The following is a 24,357-nucleotide window of genomic DNA, read 5'->3' as shown; positions in this document are numbered from 1 at the left end:
ATTTTTTAAAAGTTTAAACCACATTCTATGAAATTGACAGACAAATTATATAGAATTATATTCTTAGAAAATGCTTTGTAAATAAAATGTCTGATTATATAATTTAAAAATAAATCATTAAATTATCTGATCAAAATATTTTATTATAAATTCATGAGTGCTGACAGTAAGTACAAATATAAACAAACAAAACACGTAATATGTAAAACTGGAAGATTTGATGAAATTGTTTTTTAATTTTTTTTTTTTACATAATAGTAGAGTTTATTTTAGATTTTATAGGTAAATAAATATAATCAAACTGAAAATATTTATAATATTCTTTTCACCAACTACTCCTTTTGCCATTTCCCCTTCTTCTTCATCTTTGGTTCTTGGGTGCAGGTCTGTTTCAATTAGGTTATTCATACTCAGGAAGTCAGTGCATTCTAGGTATTTGGTAGCAAGGGAGATGCTACCTGTGGACTGACTTGGACATTCTATTTCTCCTGTCTGGTAAGTCCACAATAAACCTAGTGGCTGAAATGCGTGTCGGATAAACGCAGGCCTCCATATATCCCTTCTAATAACAACATAACAACTAGATGCTTCTTCTATTAAGTTTTTTATACGTTATAATTTTTATAAGTTTGTGAAAATTCAAATAATTCATCAACAATAATAATATAATTTTATAATAAACTATATGATTTTTATGTAGACAATAAATTGCATCAGCAACAAATTGGTCAGCTAGTAGGAAGACATATGTTTAAACAAAAATGTATTTAATCAAAAAAGTGTGTTAAATTCAATTCATCAATATATTGCTGTTATGTATTTTTATAAATTTCAAGTACACTAGGATGTCAGTTTTTGTATAGGTATTGTAATGTTGTCTTGATGTAAAATATCAAGATAGCATTCAGAACTAGGCAAGAACAGCAGAACTAGGCGCTGAAAATCAGTTACAAAAGTGATTGACAGCATTATCATGTGAATTTTCAAAATGATATATTAATAAATTTGGTTTGGTTTTCATTAGAAATAAATAAAAACTGGATTTATGCAATTTTTCATTGCAAATTGTAATCTATAGAAATATTGTAAAATGATATTTTTTCAAAATGCGATTGGATTTTTTTCATACTAAAATTTGAAAAAATTAATTTTAATAAAATTCCTAAATATTATTTGGATTATTTTTCATAGGCCATTGCACACTTCCCTTCATCTAAAAAAAAAATTATTTGGTATGTTTGAAGTAATCATAGCATATCAAAAGGTTCATCAGCTGCGAAAAAATTTCTGTTAGCACCCATGTATATAAAAAGTACATAATACATATCATAAATAAATAAATAATATAATTATTTCAACAGTCTTATTATACTTATTAATAGTTTTTAAATTACACTGTAGGCCACGTTAATTAATTGATTTCGAACACATCACAATAATAATATTACTGGTATATAATAATTAATTAATTAAAATGACAAATTGATAATTATTTAACACTGGTTTTTATATTTCACTAATATAATATAACCTATTACAGTTATTCAAATATATATTGTGCCATTCATAGGATTTGAAACTTGGATAGAAGACCTAGAAGACCGTATTTGTCAAACAAGTAGACAAAGTCATAGTACTTCATAGAATTACAATATCAATTGTACTACGTTTTCCCTGATCAAATATCATGTCAGTTGAATGAATGTAAAGTTATTATCAATCTACGATCTACTAGTTTCTGAGAGTTGAAGAAAGTTGGGTGTTTGACAGTACTGTGAGATTAACAGAAGCTTCTATTCCTGTGATCAGCACAATAGTATACTATAAATGTGCAAAATATATTAGAAGTGTTAATTTTACCACATGTATACCAATCAAAAAGTGAAAAAAATATATGTTGTTTTAATAACAGTAAATAATTAACATCCTGTAATTTTTATGTTCAATAACATTAATATTACGATTGTATATGAATAAAAACATAATTATTAAACAAATAACAACTTTAATGATTCTTTGTTTATTCGCTTTTTCACTCAGTATAAAGTACAGATTTAATAAAAATATTCTTTTTCATTTCCTTACAAACATTAATTAATTATTTGAATTTTATAAAATATATATTTATTAGTTTTTTTTAATATAAATTTATATAAGTTATGTAAGAAAAATTAAATTTTTTTGTCAAAAAAATTGTTTGCATCATTTGATATTTCTTCTGAAATTTCAAAAACTATTCTTAATAAAAACAAACAATAAAATACTTTTCCAAGAAGGGAAAATCACTACTTAGGAAAGCATTTGGCTGAATTTCTCATAAAAAAGACGTTTTTCTCATTACATCAAATTTTATTTCTCTTTATAATGTTAAACCTTTCATGTAAATTTTATTTTATATTTTAACAATTCATATAATTAGCACCAGCTAACAACTTTTACAAAACAAAAAAAAATCATTTTTTTCGGTTTATAAGTACTTCACATTATCAGCTGCAATTTCAGAAATATTGATTGGAAAGGATTAATGAACAATAACATTTTAACATAATGATGGTAATTTTGGTTCTTTTCTTAAAATAGCAGGTAAAAATCTGAACAAGAGAAAATTTTAGTTTCATTTTGCATTGTTGTTTTACTATAAAACCATACCAATTCTGTACATTCCCAGAATAATGTGAAGTTATGTTCTTTGTTTTATCTACCAATTAAAACTTAATGTTTTTTGGCCACCTATTCAGTTTAATTATTAAATCGCACTGCATTTTTCATACTTCGAGAGATAATATTAAAACTTCAAGTAAACATTCAATTGTTTTGGAATATACCAGTATGATATGACAAATAGCATTTGAATATGGTGCTGGGTAAAGGGCTGAATGCTATATAGTAGAAGTTAAAAAACATATTCCTTTTCACCTGACAGAAATAGTAGAAAATTATTAACTCATCACAGGATTAGTTAGTGAGAAAAAGTAAAATTATCCCTAGACTGTCTATTGTGGATTTGAATAAGTTAGCGTTAATGGAGCAAATGAAAATTTTAGAACTGTTCAAAAGAGACTACATGCGACTTGATGGAAATCTCTAAAATCTCTTAACAGTCCACAAAATAAAGTGTTATGTGAATGAAATCGTGAAAATTTTAATGTTTTATTCCCAATGGATGTAATTTCAAAAAATTGTAAATACCCTCATACATCAAGATTCTGCAAGATGTCACACAATATCAAATATTCCTTTAATGTTTTAAAAAAAAAAATTCTTGTAAAATTTATCACCCTGTCAAAAAAATGAAATATTTTTCAAAGAACAATACAGTACCACACTAGTTAGCCACACTATTCTACTGATAATCTAATTAAAAAATCTGTCTGGAATTGTAAAAAAAATGAATTGAAAAAGAATTACTATAAATATGTTAGGAGTAATTTTGTGACAGTGATAAAAAAAGGTGAATAGTATGTTCAGTGAATTTATGCCAAACTTTACATAAGATAATTATGAATGAACATATTAGAATATTTAATAATGTATTCATCTATATTAATAAGTCATTAAATCAGTATAAAATATACCTACACGATCTCATTAACATTTATTATTTAAAAAGAAGTGTTAAACAGCTCTAGGTGACCTGATGATGGTGTGAAAGGAAAAATAAGGATTTATTTATCAATAATCTAACAGCTTACTAGAAGTATTATGCAAAACCATGATTGTGAGCTGACATGTTAAATAACATATTTTTCATATGACCTATTCATTAACCGTTTTTATCTTGTATAATTAAACATATCTATTATTATTCATCAGAATTTTAAACTAATGAAACTACTATTTTCTTGCCGGTATCTAAAAGATCGGAGTAAAACGATTAATAATAAAAAGATCAATTGATTTTAGTTCTAAGTTAGAAAAGAAAAGCAATAAAAAAGATTTTATACAAAATAAAAATATAAACTTTTTGAATAAAAAAATGTCACACAGATACTTAAAAATAAAAAAAATTGTTCTAAAAAAATAAATTTTTATATTTTAAGGGTCATGGATTGTCAATATTTTCTCTTCATTTAAATTTTTTTCTTTGTGCAATGTTTTCATTTCCTTTTTTAGAACAAAGCAGTAATAAAATTTTGAATTATTTTATAATTAAAATGAATAAATAACGAGGAACATAGTTAACAACATCATGTAATGATGCAAACAACAATTATTATTCATTTATATTTAAAATAACATTTTAATTTAAAATTATTTTTAAACATTATTAAGTTTAGTATGAAAGAATTTCCATTCATTAATTATAAACATTTATTAGTAGTAAGGGAGGCTTAGTGATTCTTTTTTTGAGCAGGTAAGTGGTTTTACAGAAAACAAAGTTTTAAAACATACATAATCGCAGCACTGATTAAACCTGCGATTGGAACTGTTACTATCCATGCTGATACAATATTCCTGAAACAAAAATAAAAATTAATTCAATTTCAAATACATTTTTTCTTAACATTTGTTTTATTCCAATTTGATGAATTTCTAGTCATTTTGTTTCACTGTTTATAATTTTTATTTCCTCTAATGATTGAAAAATAATATAAATAATACATTGTTGTAGAGTGGAGTGGATTATTCATTTGTTTTGAAGAATCTGTACAAAATTTTCTGTATATAGAGCACAACTAATAAATGTATAAATTACAATACTCACAGTTGCTTTTTTTTTTGTTGTTGAAAATAATGTTGTTATTAAACAGTCAGTCTTTTTAGTGAACAGAGTGATGGTGTTACTTGTGGAATAGTAAAGGAGATAAAGGAAACAAACTGCTTCACTTTATCTATATACTTATATACATAAATATACATATATTTATTTATGACATTGCATATTATAATGCCATTGCATCAAGTATAATCTTAATAAAAATTAATAATAAAACAGTTCATGTACATACCTAAAAAGTTTCCAGTCAACACCAGATACAGATGAACTAACATAACCAACTAATACAACTGAACCTACTTTACAGTGAGTAGTACTTATTGGTATTCCTATTTTACTAGCTAGTAATACTGTTAATGCAGCTCCAATTTCAACAGTAAATCCTCTGAAAAAAAAAGTAATTGTAAGTATTCATCTCTAACTTAAAGTGTAGAGCTTACGAAGTACAGTGATATCAGTTTGAATATGCGGTTCAAGTAAATTAAAAATGATATTTTCTCTCTAACAAAATAGCACGGTGTGTTGGCTTGTTTGCTGCACGTGCTCACATTTTTAATTTGAATGAAGTGCTACCATCTAGCTGAAAAAATTTAACTAAGAACTTTATAATAAACTGTATTATGTACTATAATACACAAATAAATGTTTAAATTAATATTTATTATACTTAATATTTTTTTTACATTTTGTTAAAAAACACTATTGTAGACATGTAGACATAAGTTTTATTGAAATTTTATTAAAATAAATAAGTATAGAAGTACCATACGCTCCTTGATATTAACAATATATAATAAGGAAATGTATTAATCCTTTTACTTCATTATACAGTCCTGGACAAAATTGATGCATCGCTTTAAATAATTTTAATTGTATACCATTAATTTAGTTAGATTACAAGTGAAGTGGTTATATTGTTTTGTATTGCTAGTCTTAGAATTCCTACCAGCTGTCTTAAAATAATATCAACCGATTGATTTATTTCGACAACAGTAGTTTTTTTGCATTTGCATTATTTAAACATTTCATACTTCATTTTCTGTACTTTTAACAACATACAGTAGTCTGTTTCTTGTGTTCTGTCAGTTTGAGCGTGATATTTAACTTTTGTTGAACTTTTTATTTTTATTTCTGGCACTTTTCATAGTGAGTAAGGTACATAATTAATAAGAGAGCTAAAAATTTAAGCGAAATGGAAGCTGCTAGAATCACTACATTACTTGAAGTGGGTTATAATCAGAGATATATAACTCAGTTATTAGCAGTATGTCGATCAACTGTAAGTTGAATGCTGAAACAATTCAACGAGACCAGTAGTCACACAAGGAGACCTGGGCAAGGTCTCCTTCCCCAGGTCTCCTGTACTGATACTATACGGTACTGTACTGATAACAGAATTGATCGTTTTATGAAAATTGTAACTTTGAAAAACCGAAAGATTACAAGTGTTGAACTAAATAAATGACGACAGAAGCTATTCATGATGTAAAATCTGACTGAATAGTAAAAAGAAGACTTGGAGAGTCAAGATTAAGCAGCCAGGTGCCTGCAAATAAACCACTATTTACCTGACAACACAGGGTGGCCAGAATTCACTTCGCTCAACATGTTAGATGGATGATTGAAAAATGTACAAGAGTGTTGTTCACGGATGAAACTAGGATATGTTTGCTGTCTTTGGATCGGACATGGAGAAGGCCAGCAGAAAGATTTGTTGAATGCAAAATTTCAGCAAAAGTCCCATTGAGGAGGATCCAAAATGTTTTTGATGCCCGTAAGTTGATGTTTTTGATGCTCGTGATGTTTTTGTAGTGTAAGATGGAACTTTAATTGCAGACACCTGCAAAACCGACTGTTTAGAAGTATGTGTTGTACCTTTTGCTCCATTTATTGGAGGAGAATTCATTCTCATGCATGATAATGCACAACCTCATGCTGCTAGAAGGGTTTCAGAGTATCTAAGTAGGTGTCAACAGTATGATCTGGCCAGCCAACAGCTCAGACATAAATCCTATTGAGCGTGTTTTAAATGTGCTTAAAAAAAAGTTCGACAAAATAATGCAGTAAATATTCAAAAGCTGTGTCTGTGTTGTATAGAAAAAGAAGAATAGGAGAAAATTGACCAAGAAGGAATCCAAAATTTGATTCAAGGTACGCCTAGATGGATGGAAGCAAGAGGTGGCTGTACTCGTTATTAAATTGCTTAATTTAAATAACATATCGATTAAATAAAGAACAATATTTATTCAATGATGAGTTTTGTTAAATAAAACTTTGTGTTTTTATTGTGAATTTATCTTATTTTTGGTTAGTTTCTTTTTTACACCGCTAATGTTGGTCAAAAAATATTGATTCAAAGAATAGCAGTAATAGAAATGAGTCAGATATATAGAAGAAAATAATTTTTTTTACAATTATTGAAAAATCTTACCTGATGCATTTGTTTTGTCTAGAACTGTACTTCTGTCACCATGGCAACAGAAATATAATTATGTAACACTACTAATTTTTTTTTCTTTAATGAATATCTGCAAAATACTTAATACTCTCACAAACATGAAGATATGAACACGTTGAGGGTCCAGGGGATGAAGCCCCCTGGCTAGACGATCAGGCAAGCGAAGCAAGCCCTGACCAGCTAGTATTTATTAATTTTGTATTATATACTAAACTAGTAAAATATTTATTATGTTTACAACAGCAAGCATTAGTTACAATCCTTGTCAAGCCGCTGTAATGTTATTCCTTAATTATTTTTGAGTCCAACTTTCATCATCTAACAACTGTTTACAATTTATAAAAAAAAAAAAAAAAAAAATAGAGTTTGAGTGAAAATGTTTACATTCATTCTTCTAATAATAAAAAAGTATTTTAAAGAAAATTTTTGTAATTTAAAGCCAAATTCAGAATACAATTTTATATTTTCTTAAAATATTTGGCTATTAGAAAACCCTACATCTCAATGTCCTCATAAAAATATAAATAATCTCCTGAATAAACTATAAATGTTAGAGTAATAGTCGCTTAGTATGCTGAGTGAAAACTCGTGAAGTTTCATGTTTCTGCAGGACAAACGTAAAAATGTTAGGCCTGCAGAAAGGGGTAGACTTTCAATATCTACTGTTAAACATCTGCTAAAAGTTAAAATTAATTCAGAACTTTCTTCTTGTGAATTTAATGATGTAATTAAAACAAACAAACAAACCATTTATGAAAAAAGTCATGTCTAGTGAAAAATACAACTGAATAAATAAAGTTTAATGTTTCAGTAAACTGTTAAGCTTTTAAGTAACCTTAAAAATACATCCTGGGTTGGACACAAAAAAAAATATGATAAGCCTAAATGTAGGCATGGATTCAATTTGATCAACTTACAAACCAAATTTGAGAAGTACACATTTATAAAAGCTGCAATAGGTAATAGCACTTTTACAGATATTACATAACATTTTATTTAATAGTACAGTACTATAGTATTGGCTGGCTATATGCATGTAATATGTTTTTATATTTTGTTTTTAATTGACATCATATATTTTATATGTAATTTTAATTTTAATATTTTTAACTTTTCATTTTCATTTTTTATATTTTAATTTTTGTGTTTAATATGTAAATTTATTCAAAGTATTTTACAAAAAAAAAAAAAAAAAATTTATAAGTGAAGATGTGGGTTACCGCGGAAGTACTTATGTAGGAATCATATGAAAAAATAAGGTGTGTATCATTTTATTTAATTTATTTTCTGTACTTGGGTCGGTCACATTGAATCATACATATTTGAATTATTAGTACAGAGGTGATATGGGTCTTGAAAGGATCAATTTTAGAAAAACACATATATAAAAACAATTTAACTCTTGGTTTTAAATTTACATCATTCCAGTATGGCAGAGTGTTGTTACAAATTTTGTGGTTGTTAGGGTTTATCTTTACTAAATTTTTAAGTTTTTATTTTTTTCTTTGTAGATGAAATTGTAGAATTATGTACCAACTGATAATACAGGATCCCACAAAAGTCGGTACTAATTGGTATTAGTTTTTTTAGGTTTTTCTCTTACTGTTTTTGGTGGTTAAGTTAATGTTTTTTTGAGTTTAATTGGCACAGTAGTCAGTATATTGAGTTATTTTAATTTTTAGAAAGTTTTATATATATAGATTGAGGAAGGTTTAAATTTTTATTTTATGCATACAACTGAGTACCAATTGTTATGCGACAAATGTTGAATTGGTAGTCCATTTCTTGCCACACACGAATTAACTGGTCCCTGGTTATTGAATTCACTCTGTAAAAATTAAATTTTGTTGATCTTGAAGAGTATCAGGAGTAGTTGATACACATATGCTGTCTTTTATGTACCCCACAAATAAAAATCGCAAGTGTACGATATGGTGACCTTGATGGCCACTTAAGACGAGCAAGATCATGTTGCCCACCTCTTCCAATCCATTGTTCTGGAATTGTGTCATTCAGATACTGTCACACCTCATGGTGGAAGTGAGGTGGAGGGCCGTCTTGTATGACGATAAAATCATCCACACACCATACCATTGGTTGGGGAATTCCAAGTTTTCTGTTTCCTCTACTTGTGGATTTCCTAGGACTGTGTTTGAAAGCGGTTTGGATATGCTCAACATTTTCATCTGACATGAAGAACTACCAGCGCTTTTCCCTTTGCATATGCAACCATCTTCTATGAATTTCTTGTACCGATTGTAAATCTGTTTATGATGAGGCAGGTCTTTGTTGAACTTACAATGATATGTATGCTGCACTGAAACAATGCATTCACTCTTTGCATTCTCCAGCACACAAAACGACTTTTCCTGTGGTGTCGCCAGTTTCTTGTAAACAAACCGCTGTGCTGCTGTAGGCATTGAATGGAACTAATACTTAAAACTTTAAACTTTTCTCTATTCAGTGATGTATCATATGTGTCTCTATCTATTGTTGTTCATTAGAAATAAATATTTAAAATCTGCTCCTTCTTTTTGAATAACTCTAAATATATATATATATACATATAATATATATATAATTTACTTATATTTATTAAAATATAATAGATTGTCTTTTTACTGAGCAAAAATCATATTTCATAACTAATGATACTAATGAACTAATGAACTAATGATAATATTTGTTTAAGTTATTTAATTAAATAAATAAAGGAAAAATATTTATATAAAGCTACATAGATAAGACTTAACCTAAAATCTTACATGGGTGGAGTGATTGTTGTAAGATCTTCACCGATTGTTTGTATTACTCTTCGCCCCCATATCCACAAACCAGTAGCTATACCAACTCCACCAAATAACAGAACAAATATTGGTGCTTCTGATCTTTGCATAACAGAACCTTCATTGTAAATAAGCCACACTGCAATTAATGGACCCACTGCATTGCTAAAAAAAAGAAGAAATCAGTAGTTAATGTATGGTTTTTTATTACATCTAGTATAGTAATGGCAAATACATATATGATATTTAATTTTGCCTTCACACATTTTAATTATATATTTTTTTAAAAACCATTGCTAAAAACCATGGAAAACATTATAATACCTGACATCATTTCCTCCATGAGCGAAAGAACCAAATGTAGCTGTTAATATTTGTAAGAATGCAAACACTTGGGAAACATCATCTCTGTCATATTTTACTTCTGTATCTGCTTTGACTACTGCTACATCCTGCTGATAAATAGAAAGAATTATATTGGTAAATATATAAATACATACACGATAGTATAAAAGAGAACCGAATGATTTTGTATTTAGTATTTATACAAATGATTAACTATGTATGCATAAATATTAAAAAATTATAATCACAGAAATATACAATATGAAATAACAAAAAGTATCATACACCAAGAAATGAATCCAAGATAATAAAGCATTTTTTCTTTACTTTGGTTTAATTGTTTACACTTTAAATACGCACATGATATTTCATTTGAAATTTGATATCCATGATTTACTGTGTTCAAAATACATTAAACAGCTTTTAAACTGATTATGTTAATTACTATAAAATTTAAGATGAAATTTTACAGAAACTTTATCCGAATCTGAGCTGACTCTCTAAATCAACCTTTAGAGACTGCTGATGAGAGTATTGTGTGTTTTTGAATTATTGAATGTAGCGCTGGTAAAAATAAAAAAAGGGAATAAAGTAAACATATCATTAGCTAAATAAATTATGTAGAATTGGTGGATTGGACAAATTATCATAACATAAAAATAAAAAAATGGTTCACTTAAAAAATAATGATGTAGGGAATTGCATCCATTATGGTACAGCAACTGTGATGTTTAAGAGGTATTATTCATCGCTTCTTTCTCTGAAATTAATGATTTTAATATAGAGCCTGTTTCTATAGAGAACAGAATCATTTGTAGGCTGAACATTTTGGTGGACTTAGCATGCTTCACTATGTTCAGCAATCGTGCAAAAGTTAATGGGAAACTAGTTTCTTCTACACTTTATCTATAAGCTTGGAATGGGAGTCAATTATTTTTCATAGTGGCTATGTTATTTTGGGAGTTGTTCATGTTTCCTCCTGGATTGACTGCAACTAGTTGGTATAACCGGTTATGTTATAAAATATATATAATATAGTTACAGGCTAAATAAAATTAAGAAAAAAAACAAAAGTATCCTAAATACTTTTCTGTTTAAAATCTTGTCAATTTTCTGATCCAGTTTGCGTGTTTTGTTTCTAATTAGTGTTGAACTTTTCACGTGTTTGTTCAATCTTAATAAATGGTATTTACTTCAATTTTTTCATAATAAAATTCTCTACAAAGTTAACTAGAAATTTTTATTTGCCTATTGGTAAATTAACAAAGTTATTTTCTTCCAAACCTGTAAGGGTATTTTTCATAACACCTTTTCATGTTTTATCCCGTTTCCCTTAAAACCTAAGTGAAATATAGGTCTGGGACCACTTTTATTGAATTTCTTTGATCAAAAACGATAAAGAAGCATAAAAGTTACCCGCCCCGCTATTTGTACCCCAAGAATTTTAGTGTGGTTTAATTTCACAGAGGAAACAAAAAGCAGGACTAAATGTATCATAAACCAAAACTCTGTAGCGAACTGTTTTTGACCTACATGTATCCTTTTTCTTATTTTTGGCTACAGAACCATCTCCTAAGAGAATGCCATGCAATTTGAAATTATTCTGTATAAATTGGAAATTATCTTTCTAATAATGATAATTGCTGATCAACAAACAATAGATATTTTTCTCTTTAATGACATTGCAAATTGCACAAATATATTAAATTAATAAATTAAGCGATAATACAATACCTTTTGCTCAGCTGCTTCTTTTATCAATAGAACTGAGCTACTATTTGGAGATAAACCTAAAATAAAAATAAAAACAATAAATATACATATATATATATATATATATATATAAAAATATTTAATATTTTTTAACTTAAGACTTCTATTAATAAATCAGAAAACATCATTCAATCAAACCCACATAGAGTTATGCCAGTGAGGAGATGTTCCATCTTGCCAAATAAAATTCTCTGGCCCATCTTGAAAAAAGAGCCACGCAGTATGCCCAAATAAGTACCTTTTATTATGCTTGCTTCAACAAATATAATGGTCTAAACTTACCATCCGGATATTGCACAGAAAATATTTAATTTTTGGGAGTCCCTTTTGCAGTGTAAGAGATCATGGGATTTTTAATTCTCAGATGTGAACATTAAGTTATTAACTCTCCACTAAGATGAAATGTCGACTAATCCCTAAACATAATACACAAATAGGACTATGCAGGAAAGACTTTCTAACATATTCAACATTTTCTTCAGACATCCTTCGTTGGAACATCTGTTCCTTTATGTAGACATCCAGTCATTTCAAACTGATTTGCCATCAATGAATATTATTGTCACTTGTAGGATCACAATTAAACTTTCTATGGAATGGAACTGTAACTACAGATTCACATTAGCAAACTGCAAAACAGCATACATTAGCAAACTGCTTTCTGTTCTGGAGTCATCATATTCGCTAATGACACTATCAAGCAGAAAAATAGGGAATCAATCTAAAAAAGCCAAGCACTCATCTAAAACGGTCCTTTTTGCTTTTTGATTCTAGTTTTAAATTAACACTGTACACCTTTAACCAAGAGATAGAACAAATTAAAACATTGATTTTTTTTTAACACTTGTACTATATGAACATGTATAATTTGTTTATTTATCTAGGGTAATCTTAGAAGATTACAGAACTAATCTGAAAAGTTCCTTTACTCTTTACATGCTTACTTCCATCCAAAGCTAACACTGCTGTCTTCATAGATTAATGTGTTATCCTACTAATTTTCCTTCTTTTGATATCACTTCATATTAACAAGATTATAAGTATAAATAAATAATAAAATCTGATTATGAGAAAATACATCATAAATTAACAATTATTTGGAATTTGGTTCTTTGGATACAGAAAGGGGGATCTCATTAGTAAGAGTACTAACTACCATAAACCCATCTCTCTCAAGCTCCTGATTAACACAAGTAAAAATTAAATAATGTGATACTTATATCAAATCATTTTCTATTTTTATATAAGTATAAAAAATAAAACTTATAATGTCAGAAAGATGCAAACATCTTTGCTCTTACAAACTATCTAGCCCCTTGAAACTTAGCTCAGTGAAAAGGGAATAAAAAACTAAGCCATTTTTGAGGGTGAGTTGTGTTTTGACTATGGTGTCTGAAATGTACACCTGTTAACTGTATTTTCATGATTGGTGAGGTAGGGTATGATATACCTGTGACTGAATGAACTAACTTCTATAAATAACTTCAGACATAATTTAAACCTAGATTATAAATGTGGTGCTATAGGAGAATGTTAAAAATCAGATGGGTGGATAAAGTGACAAATGAAGAGGTATTGCGGCAAATAGATGAAAAAAGAAGCATTTGAAAAACAGTTAAAAGAAGAGATAGACTTATAGGCCACATACTAAGGCATCCTGGAATAGTCGCTTTAATATTGGAAGGACAGGTAGAAGGAAAAAATTGTGTAGGCAGGCCACGTTTGGAATATGTAAAACAAATTGTTAGGGATGTAGGATGTAGAGGGTATACTGAAATGAAATGACTAGCACTAGATAGGGAATCTTGGAGAGCTGCATCAAACCAGTCAAATGACTGAAGACAAAAAAAAAAAGATTATAAATAAAATGCTTCCTTCAATAATCATATTTAGGAATATACTGAAAAAAAAAAATTAAATAAATCATCTACAATAATGAATAAAACAAAATGATCTGTGTTTTATCACACCCCAGTCAGTTACTGGCTGGGCTGATCGCTATGCCAGTGATTTCCAAAAATTTTTGATTCTTGAATCTAAACTTTTTCCCGAGTAAAATTCAAACAAGTACACTTGGTAACAACCAATAACTATTTGGAAGGGTTAGGTAAAAATAAATAATCATATTTAAGATAACAAGAAAAGTTGATAACACAGTTGTAGGACTTTCCTGTCATGTGGCTAAAGCTGCCTTCCAGGAGTCCTACAGTTGTGGGTTGTTTCTGAAGCACGAGGCTTGCACACACAACTTAACTGAAAATATTTATAATTTTATTTAAATAAAATATTTTTTTCATTTATTTAATTCAATGATTCTAATTTAAGTGCGTGTGCATACCATATTTAATTCGCACAGGTGTAGCGGTACTAGTGGCGACAGTCGGCACTAATTAAACTAATATAACTTCACAACTTACATAGAACAAATTTCAATTGTACAGTTGGTGAGGCTTAACACACCAGGTATCAAGTCAACCAGGCGATCGAGTTTGAGACCCAACCAGAACGAGTTACTTTTCTACACTTTAAATATTATTCATTTATTTAATTCACCTGCTCACCTATGATGTCACAACATAGTAATAGTTTAGAGCATTTTTTACGGTGGAAGAGCGATTTTGCAAACATTCTTTTTTGCAAATGTTGTTATTTTTTAATTGTTAACAAATGTTCCTAAGAAACATATGACCTCAATTAGGCGAAAGTCCGAGATGCTGAGGGTGACCTTACTCTACAGTTTCACCTGTTGACCTTTTAAGTTGAAAATTTAATGGCATCAATGACCCGTGTAGAGAAATAATCTGACCAAGCATGGTCAGAATTGGTCCGGTAGTTCTGGAGATATAAGGTGATTTAGAGGCCAATACCGAATACATGCACCTACATTTACAACTGGAAAATTTCCATCCAGTTTTTTTGGGTATCTTACATGTCAAAACATCAAGATCCAGTGAAAACCGCATGTGCCCAAATTAAATAATTACAATAATTTTCTTTGTATAGCTGTAGCGCTAACTAGATGGGAAAGTAAAAATGTGATTGAACTAATTCAACTAATTACAGTAATTAGTGGGATGGATGAGCTTGTTAATTGTCACACATTTTCTCAAATGTAGAGAAAAACTGTATACAGCCACCCTAATTTCCTTTTCCTCATTGATTTTCCTATGATACTCAGATTTCATCACAGCAACTGTTGAAAACCCAGCTTCACACAAATAAGAAGTCACAAATAGAATTAAAATTCTTTGAGCTATACCACTTAGGGGCAGGTATTCGTCTTTTACAGACACAAAATTCAATTAATTCCATGCAGCTAAATTCTGTTTTCAACATATTGTCACAGGACAACTAAATCAGATTCTCTTCTTCTGCAGCAGTAAATTCAGATGAAGCAGCAGCATTAAATGGATTCTGAATCCAAGCAAATTTGTAGATATTTTCATTTTGAAAAAATTTCTCAAAGCAAATGATAAGCTGTGATAAGTGTCCTTTAAAAAAGGATAACATACTGTGATAGAAATCAACTTTCCATTGGAGGTCAAACATTGTAACTACAAGGCTTCCTTCCATCTTTATTCATTTTTCTTTTCCGTAGTGTTAGTTTTTTTATAAAAGCTAACATTTTTTCAGCTACTTTAAAAGGTGCATGTTTGCTTCTCTGCAAGGAGAGATGCACAGCATTCAGCTTTTGATGAGGTCCTATGCAATGAGCTGTATTCTACAGCTGATGGTGTTATTGGGCAAAGGCACTTTTAAAATTAGTTTCAAGGTAAATTAACAGGTCATACTGTTCACCAAATCTACTGCAGCTGGTAAAATGAGTTTTTCTGCAATTGTCCAGTCTCGGCAGCCGATGTAATCACATCATGAAGTACGCGCTCTAGTCAAAGGTCGTGTGTTACCTCTGTGACATGTGTGTACGCGTAGCCTGTAGAGCCCTATTCTTTTAATAATTTTATACTCTTTCAAAATAATTTCATTATGTCAACAAGCTGTAGTGTTTGAGGCGTACCATGTGTGGATAAAGTATTGAGCATTAAGTGCAATAGTCTATGTGGAATAATTATGCATCTGAAATGTATTAAAGGTGAACTTGTCCAAACCTGAATTGGCAACAAGAAGTAAAAGTACAATGATTGCTCCTCAAATAATAAATCAACCACACCGAGCAACAAGGCCATTGCTTCCTCTACCGCCCTCACCAAAGAGTTTATGGAGAGTGTCCTACAGGAGTTCAAAGCAGAAATTTTTACTGTACTAAAACTGTACTCAAACCAACTGCAACCCAGCCTGATGAAGGACATCGGGGTGGCGATCAGATGGCAAGTGGAGGCGACTCAGCTAATGGCTGCCCACCGTGTGCCGGGCTTCAACACCCGGAGAGACAACTCGCTCATCGTTCAGTTCCAGACCTGGCTGTTGAGGAATGCAAGGCTCTCCAGCTTTAAAGTCAAGAAAAATCTAACTGCCAAAGATGTGAATCCTACGTTCCCAAGCACCTGCATCTACATAAGTGAGCATCTGTGCCCAGAGAACAACCAATTCTTAAGTAAGTTAAAAATAAAATCTATAAAGTATGTATGGTTTCGTGAAGGAAAATTTTGTAAGGAAATCAGAGGGTGATCAATTTTTTTTTCAAAATTGCTAAGCTAGAGGAATTAAGCAGATTCAAGTAGGTTGTAAATATCTGCGTGTGTATGTGTATATATATATATATATATATTCTAGAGATAAAATTTTGTTTTAAGTATAAATATTTTGTTTATTTAGTATATAATGGATTATAAAGAATGTTATAATTTTTTTAATTGTTTAGAAAAAAAAATGTTGTTTCCCATATTGGGTCTAAAGATGTTCTCTGTGTATAAAGATTACTCTACATAAATATTTGAAGTATGCAGAAGAATTTTAACACTTTTTTGCCAAGCTAAGTTTATTAAGAACTGATTTAAGTTTTATTATTCTCAGCAAGGTATGGATATGCAGTGAGGAAGTGCAATATTATAAAATTCCTGGTTTTTTATATTGTTAGTAAATGTAATAATTCGTATCATGTAGACAGGGTCATATGCTATATTAACAATAATTTAAAATTTTCTGAGATAGATATAAACATGACAACTGCATTGTCTGCTTCTCGAAATAACATTTAACAGATCCTATATTAAATCTGCTGTGTCTTTACAGATTACAGCAATTTTCTGTGGAAGATTTCATAGTGGAATTAAGAAATATTCTGTCATACATTAAACTAAATGCAACTTTTGTTGGAGATATAAATTTGAACAAACTTAAAAACACTAAAAGCGTTTTACAATACAATATTTTGCTTAATAGTTCTGACATATTTAATAAACCACCACACTAGAATAACTCAATTTAGTTTGACATGTATTGATCATATGTTCATGAGATGTAGAGATACTAGCCAATTACTAAGTGCAATTTTTGATATAGGAATTACAGATAATTGTATTTTGGGTTTTTAAAATTTAAAATAGCTTTAAGTGAAGAAAAAAATGATAAGATTATAATCAAATATAATTATTCTGCAATAAGAGATAAATTTGAGTAATGTTGATTGCAATAATTGTGTTTATCAATTTAATAACATAGATAGCTGTTACAACAGTTACAGTAATGTTTTAGGTAACATTATTAATGATAAAAGAGTAGTTAAATAGGTTAAGAGCAAATTTTGTAAAGCACTTCTGAAAAATCCTTGGATTACCCAGGGCCAATACCAATATTTTACATAGGCTAAAGATAAGACAGAAACTATATAAACAAATTAAAGAACGTCTGTATGATTTAAACTTCAGAAATTTTTTCAATAAATTTTCTACTAAACTAAAGCTTGACATTGATAAGATCAAAAATAGTTATTACGCTAACCTAATCAGTAAATGTAATGGGGACACTGGCCAACAGCGGAATATAATAAACAATCTCATTGGAGATCATAAAATAGGAAAGTAAACAAAATAAGTCTTAGTGGTGGCACAGTTTTAGAGGACCCGGTGCAGTTAGTGACACAGCTGAAAGATTATCTAGTCAATTTGCAAAACACAACTGACAATAATGATCGGCTGTCTGGCGCCGCCCCACAGTTAAATTACTTCTGGAGCAACCAGTAATTTTTCATTACACCTACCAATCTTATTGAAGTATTTAATATCATTAAAAATAAGAAATCTTAGGTTTTGATAAATTTTCAGTTCAACTGGTGAAAAACATTAGTAGTGAAATAACTTCCATTTTATCTCATAATAAATTTAAGTTTTAAATCAGGGATCTTCCCACAATCTCTAAAAAGCAGCATCATAGTGCTGATATACAAAAAGCAAAATTGAATTGACATCAAAAATATAAGACCCATTACCTTCATTTCAGTCTTCTGTAAAATAATAGAGAAGTGGATGAAAGCCAGAGACTCCTGAATTACTTAAAATCAGTACATTTCCAGAATGCTGCTCTATTTGGTTTTATAGAAAAAAATTTACTGATGATGCTCTGATTAATTTTGTTAGCAAAATTTATGATAGTATAAATAATAATTGTAAAACAATTGCTGTTTCATAAACTACATAAAAGCATTTGACTTGGTAAACCGTAAAACATTATTATAAAAGTTGGAATCTGCAGGAGTAAAGAGAATAGTCTTTAAACAGTTTGGAAGTTGAATGTAGCCAAAGAGTCAAAGTTAATAATCAATTAAGTCATCCACCTTTGACAGTTAAATCAGAAGTCCCTCAGGCATCTGTGTTTTTCTCAGATTTATTTGTAATTTTTATAAATTACCTTCTAGGTCATTTATAAAAAACTTGACAGGTTCTATAAGTGACTTTCTGATAAAGAGACAGAAGACCTACAATCACATATAAATAATAACTTAAATATTTTAAGATCCTGGTGTTTCATAAATAAAATGACCATCAACACAAGTAAAACTAAGTATGTAAATTTTAGTTTCAAGGAATTTCACTTTCCAAATCCATTAATTTATCATAATTTTGGCTGTGATGGTGAACTCCGTAATTTTAAATCTATTACAATGCTGATTGTTTTAAGTATTTAGGAATACTTTTAGATCATAAATTATCAAGGAAAAAGCATCTTAACTTAAGCATATCTTAAATTTGTTATGTATCAATCGATTAAATGTAAGAAAGTTTATTTTTTAAGAAATTTTTGTGATATCAAATTATTATGAACTTTGAATTATGGTCTGATTCAATCAAGGCTACAAAATGAAATTACCAGTTGAGGAGGGGTTTGTAAAACTAACAATAAAAGTATCTGGAAAATTAAAAACAAATTTATTCGAATTAAAAGCCAATTCTCGTTAGCTTATCATCTTATCCGCTACATGTTCGTTTAAAAATTTTTCCAGTGATAGTAAAAACATTTTGTCAGTGGTTTGAAATGATTGTAAAAACATTTGTTTGTATTCAAAACACTGGGATTGTTTTACATTAGAAGTGGCAACAAAGACTCCACTCAAATGTACCAAAATACCTGGAGCAATGACGAACAAAATTTTATTAAACCTAAAGTCAACAAAATGCTCTTTATACTATCTCATAACTATCTTTGTCCAAATTATTTTAACAAATTACCAAGTAATATTAAATAAATAAATAAATAATTAAAATACTTTTTTTAACAGAGTAAACCATTGGCTTTTCACTTTAGATGACATTCCTTTTTAGATCAGACTGTACCATAACTTTTATTAACTTTTCTAAATTTAAAGTTTAACTACTTAGTAAAATTAAAATAGCTAAACTTAGCGTTAAGTATCTATGTAATTGTGTTGTACTAAAAGTATACAATTTTTCTTATGATTTTCACTCACAGACGCTGCAAAGAAAGCTGCACAATTAATTACAGTAGCAACAGTGTGACCGACTTATAGAGTTTTGCATGAAGTATAATATAGTAATTGCCAACACCCAGTTTAAAAATCACAATAGAAGAATATACACGTAGAAAAATCCAGGTGATATTGCAAGATATTAGATAGATCACATCATGGTTTAGCAAAGATTTAGAAATCAACTCGTCAACTGCAAAGCTTACCCTGGAGCAGACATTGATAGCGACCATAATTTAGTGATAATGAAATGTAGATTGGGGTTTAAAATCCTGAAGAAAAGGTGTCATATGAATCAGTGGAATTTAGAGAAGCTTGAGGAAGAGGAGGTAAAGAAGATTTTTGAGGAGGACATCGCAAGAGGTCTGAGTAAAAACGATAAGGTAGAAAATGTAGAAGAAGAATGGCAGAATATTAAAAAGTAAATTCTTAAATCAGCAGAAACGAACTTAGGTGGAATTAAGAGAACTAGTAGAATACCTTGGATTTCAAAGGAAATATTGCAGCTGATGGATGAACGTAGAAAATAGAATGCTAGAGATGAAGAAAGTAAAAGGAACTATCAACAATTAAGAAATATTATAAACAGAAGTGCAAACTAGCAAATGAAGAGTGATTAAAGAAAAATGTTCAGAAGTGGAAAGAGAAATGAACATTAGTAAAATAGACGGAGCATACAGGAAAGTTAAGAAAAATTTTGGGGTACATAGATTAAAATGTAATAATGTATAATAAAATTTATAATATGAAAGGCAAAGGTGGGTGGAATATATTGAAGAGTTATACGGAGGAAATGAATTAGAAAATGGTGTTACAGATGAAGAAGAAGAAGTCAAAAAGGATGAAAGGGAAAAACAACACTGAGATCTAAATTTAGGAGAGCATTAAAAGATTTGAATAGCAGAAAGGTTCCTGGAATAGATGGAATACCTGTAGAATTACTGTGCAGTGCAGGTGAGGAAGCGATTAATAGATTATCAAACTGGTGTGTAATATTTATGGAAAAGGGGAAGTTCCATCAGACTTCAAAAAGAGTGTTAGAGTCATGATACCAAAGAAAGAAGGAGAAGATAAATGTGAAGAATACAGAACAATCAGCTTAACTAGTCATGCATCAAAAATCTTAACTAGAATTCTGTACAGAAGAATTGAGAGGAGAGTGGAAGAAGTGTTAGGAAAAAAACGATTTGGTTTCAGGAAAAGTATAGGGACAAGGGAAGCAATTTTCAGGCTCAGATTAAAGAAAAACAAACCTACATACTTGGCATTTATAGACCTAGATAAGGCAGTTAATAACGTAGACTGGAATAAAATGTTCAGCATTTAAAAAAAAATTAGGGTTCAAGTAAACACATAGAAGAACAATTGCTAACATTTACAGGAACCAAACAGTAGCAATAATAATTGAAGAACAAAAGAAAGAAGCTGTAATAAAAAAGAAAGTGTGACAAGGATGTTTCCTATCCCCGTTACTTTTTAATCATTACATAGAACTAGCAGTTAATGATATTACAAAAGAACAATTTAGATCCGGAGTAACAGTACAAGGTGAAAAGATAAAGATGCTACGATTTGCTGCTGATATAGTAATTCTAGCCGACAGTAAAAAAGATTTAGAAGAAACAATGAACGGCATGGATGAAGTCCTACACAAGAACTACGGACAATTGGAGTACCTGAGAAGAAAAGATTAGAAGCTTTTGAAATGTGATGCTACAGGAGAATGTTAAAAATCAGATAGCTGGATAAAGTGACAAGTGAAGAGGTGTTATGGTAAATTGATGAAGAAAGAAGCATATGGAAAAATATAGTTAAAAGAAGAGACAGACTTATAGGCCACATATTAAGGCATCCGGGAATAGTCGCTTTAATATTGAAGGGACAGGTAGTTGTAGTAACCGTTTACAGAGGCTTCCACAAACAGTAACCAACTGCTTTGCATCAGCTTAGTGAGATGTGACATCCTACATTAAATTGAAAATGGAAATAAAATTATAAGAACTGTGAACATTTCACGACTTCCTTGTGAGGAAGTCGCGGCGCCCCATCGTGCCGAGATGCACACTTTCCAAAGCACTGCTGTAAATTTATAGGTCTTATCACCCACCAAGTTAGATCTGGTTTATAGTAAATAAACAGGTGTCTCATGAAAAACTGGAAAGACTTTCAAGACATGTTCTACAATTAAAAATTTCATATAAACATAGATTTAGAAATGCTTCATTTTCAAGTTACAGCTTGAGAAAACACTGTGTAGGAGTTGTATAACATGTCCTGGTTTTTACTTGTAGAATAGGTCCTGAAATTCATTCCTTTTTTTCAGAGATATCTTTATATTTAAGTTGAATTCTTTGTCATGGCAAGTGATTCCAGGGGCGAGTAAGAATGAACTTGTTCTTCAAAAGACGAGTGATGTTTCTCCTTTCACCTCATTTACCTCCTTACAAAACACACAAATCATATCCTAGATGAATATGTGTTGCTTCTACCATGGATAAAAGCCTTTAGCTTCCAAAATATTGAGATCAAGACCTAAATAAATGATTTTATATTAATTAAATCAAAAATAATAATTACCATAAGTAGGAGTAGATGTTCCACTTGGAAATGATGGTGCTAATCTATTTTCAGTATTTGCAGATACAGTGTTAATTGATTCCATTTTGTTATTATCATTAATATCGTCTCCACTAACATTCTGAAAAATTTTAAATGTAATTAAAAAAACATAATGGTAAAATAAATAATATACACAACTTTTATGTAATAAATAATATCAAATAGGTATTATATTTTCACATATACAACTATTTTTATTACATGAAAATTGATTATTCTAAATGTAGCAAAGTATTAAAATTAATTATAAGCTGGCTGTACTTAACAATTTGTCAAATAGCACGATGAAACGTGATATAATGTTAAAATGATTAAATATTAAATAGTTCAGTTTTAAAACATTATAACTTTTTCTTTTAAAGATACTTACAGAGCTAATTAACTTTAAAATTTGAAAACTCTGTTAAAAAATTTTATTATTTTGATGGCGAGTTGTTTACATTTTGTAATCTTAATTCATTTTTAACCAAAGAAAAAATAGTCATATTTGATCAAAATAATCACAGATTCACAGAATTATTTTTTTACAATTTTGTAATTTATATGAGTTGTTTATAAAATTTGATATGATATAAAATATAAAATTTGATATGATATTTTTTATTAAAGCTTAACAGCACATATTGACAAACCTTAAATATAGTCTATAAAGTGGAATTTAATTTTTTATTAATCTTTTACTGAAAATAGATAGTGCACTGTTTTAGTACGGAATTATATATATAGATATTTTAATTTGTGTGAATGTACAATCAGAATGTAATTATGCATAATAAAGATGGCATTAAAAATTGTAGATATACTATACAAAAAAAGAGCTATTCCAACATTTATCTGAAAGATTGAGAAGAATTATAAAAAATCTTAATCCAAGCCAAAAAAAAAAACACCGGTTATAATTGATAAAATAATAGTTATATGAAATGATGATCTAATTATGTGATGGTAATAAATTAATAAAATTGGTAAAGAATAAATAACAATATTGAAGGCATTAATTTAAAAATGTGTTAAATATTGTTGGGTGGGTTTATTTGATACACTAAGTAACTTGTTTTGAATTGTTTGTCTTTTGTAACAATGAATTGTATAACAATATGATTACTTTCAGTTTAAAACAAATAAGTTAATAATGTGATATAGGAAGAAAATTTTAATACTGATATAAATGATAACAATAGACGAGTGTATCGAAGTCATTTCTATTTTAGACCACCCAAAATCTTATTGATATTAACAGCTGTCAAAGAACAATCACTTTTACTTATTCTTAAAAAAATCGTCTATTAAACTAGACACTAGAACAATAGTTTTATGTAACTAAACACAATTCTGAGCGTACAAGAAACAGCCTTATTAAGCTTTAATGCTATTTTCAATCAATTATTGACCGATTCAAAATATCTTGCTGTAATTTTATTAAAAGACTATTTTTTACAAACAATATTACTCTGTTTAAAGCACATCTTTGATATGACGAATAAGTCCTCATATAATATCAATTAAAACATTCAAGATTTTTTTACTTACTTTTTTTTATTATGTATCTTTACATATTGCATTTCATACGTTTTTTATTTTTACTAACCAGGCAGGGCAGGCTTTGTTCATCCTTCCCATCTAGCCCAGAGGCAGAGGCCCCTGGATCTCCACTGTGTTCATTATCTTATGGTTGTGAGAATAATACAGATGAAAAACAAGTAAAGCTTATTCAATTTATAAAAAATTTCAGAGCATTGTAATTTCTTTTGAGTAACAGTTTGGTCAGCACAGGTCTCAG

General features: G+C 29.2%; 1 protein-coding gene across 1 annotated transcript in view; it reads right to left on the bottom strand.

Moving 5' to 3' along the window:
• Positions 1-4,042: 4,042 nt before the first annotated feature.
• NaPi-III (Na[+]-dependent inorganic phosphate cotransporter type III) overlaps positions 4,043-24,357 on the bottom strand; it is a 144,192-nt gene continuing 123,877 nt past the window's right edge. The window contains exons 8-13 of the mRNA XM_075379761.1: positions 22,536-22,656; positions 12,041-12,096; positions 10,286-10,416; positions 9,941-10,126; positions 4,950-5,102; positions 4,043-4,455 (exon numbers count right to left, since the gene is read on the bottom strand). Coding sequence (XP_075235876.1) covers positions 4,365-4,455; positions 4,950-5,102; positions 9,941-10,126; positions 10,286-10,416; positions 12,041-12,096; positions 22,536-22,656 — 738 coding nt within the window. The 3' untranslated portion in view covers positions 4,043-4,364. The remainder of the gene's footprint in view (positions 4,456-4,949; positions 5,103-9,940; positions 10,127-10,285; positions 10,417-12,040; positions 12,097-22,535; positions 22,657-24,357) is intronic.

The sequence above is a fragment of the Lycorma delicatula genome, chromosome 12, assembly GCF_047948215.1.
Source record: "Lycorma delicatula isolate Av1 chromosome 12, ASM4794821v1, whole genome shotgun sequence".
NCBI lineage: Eukaryota > Metazoa > Arthropoda > Insecta > Hemiptera > Fulgoridae > Lycorma > Lycorma delicatula.
Note: the sequence above shows the minus strand (reverse complement) of the source record. Positions and strands in the feature narration are given on the sequence as shown.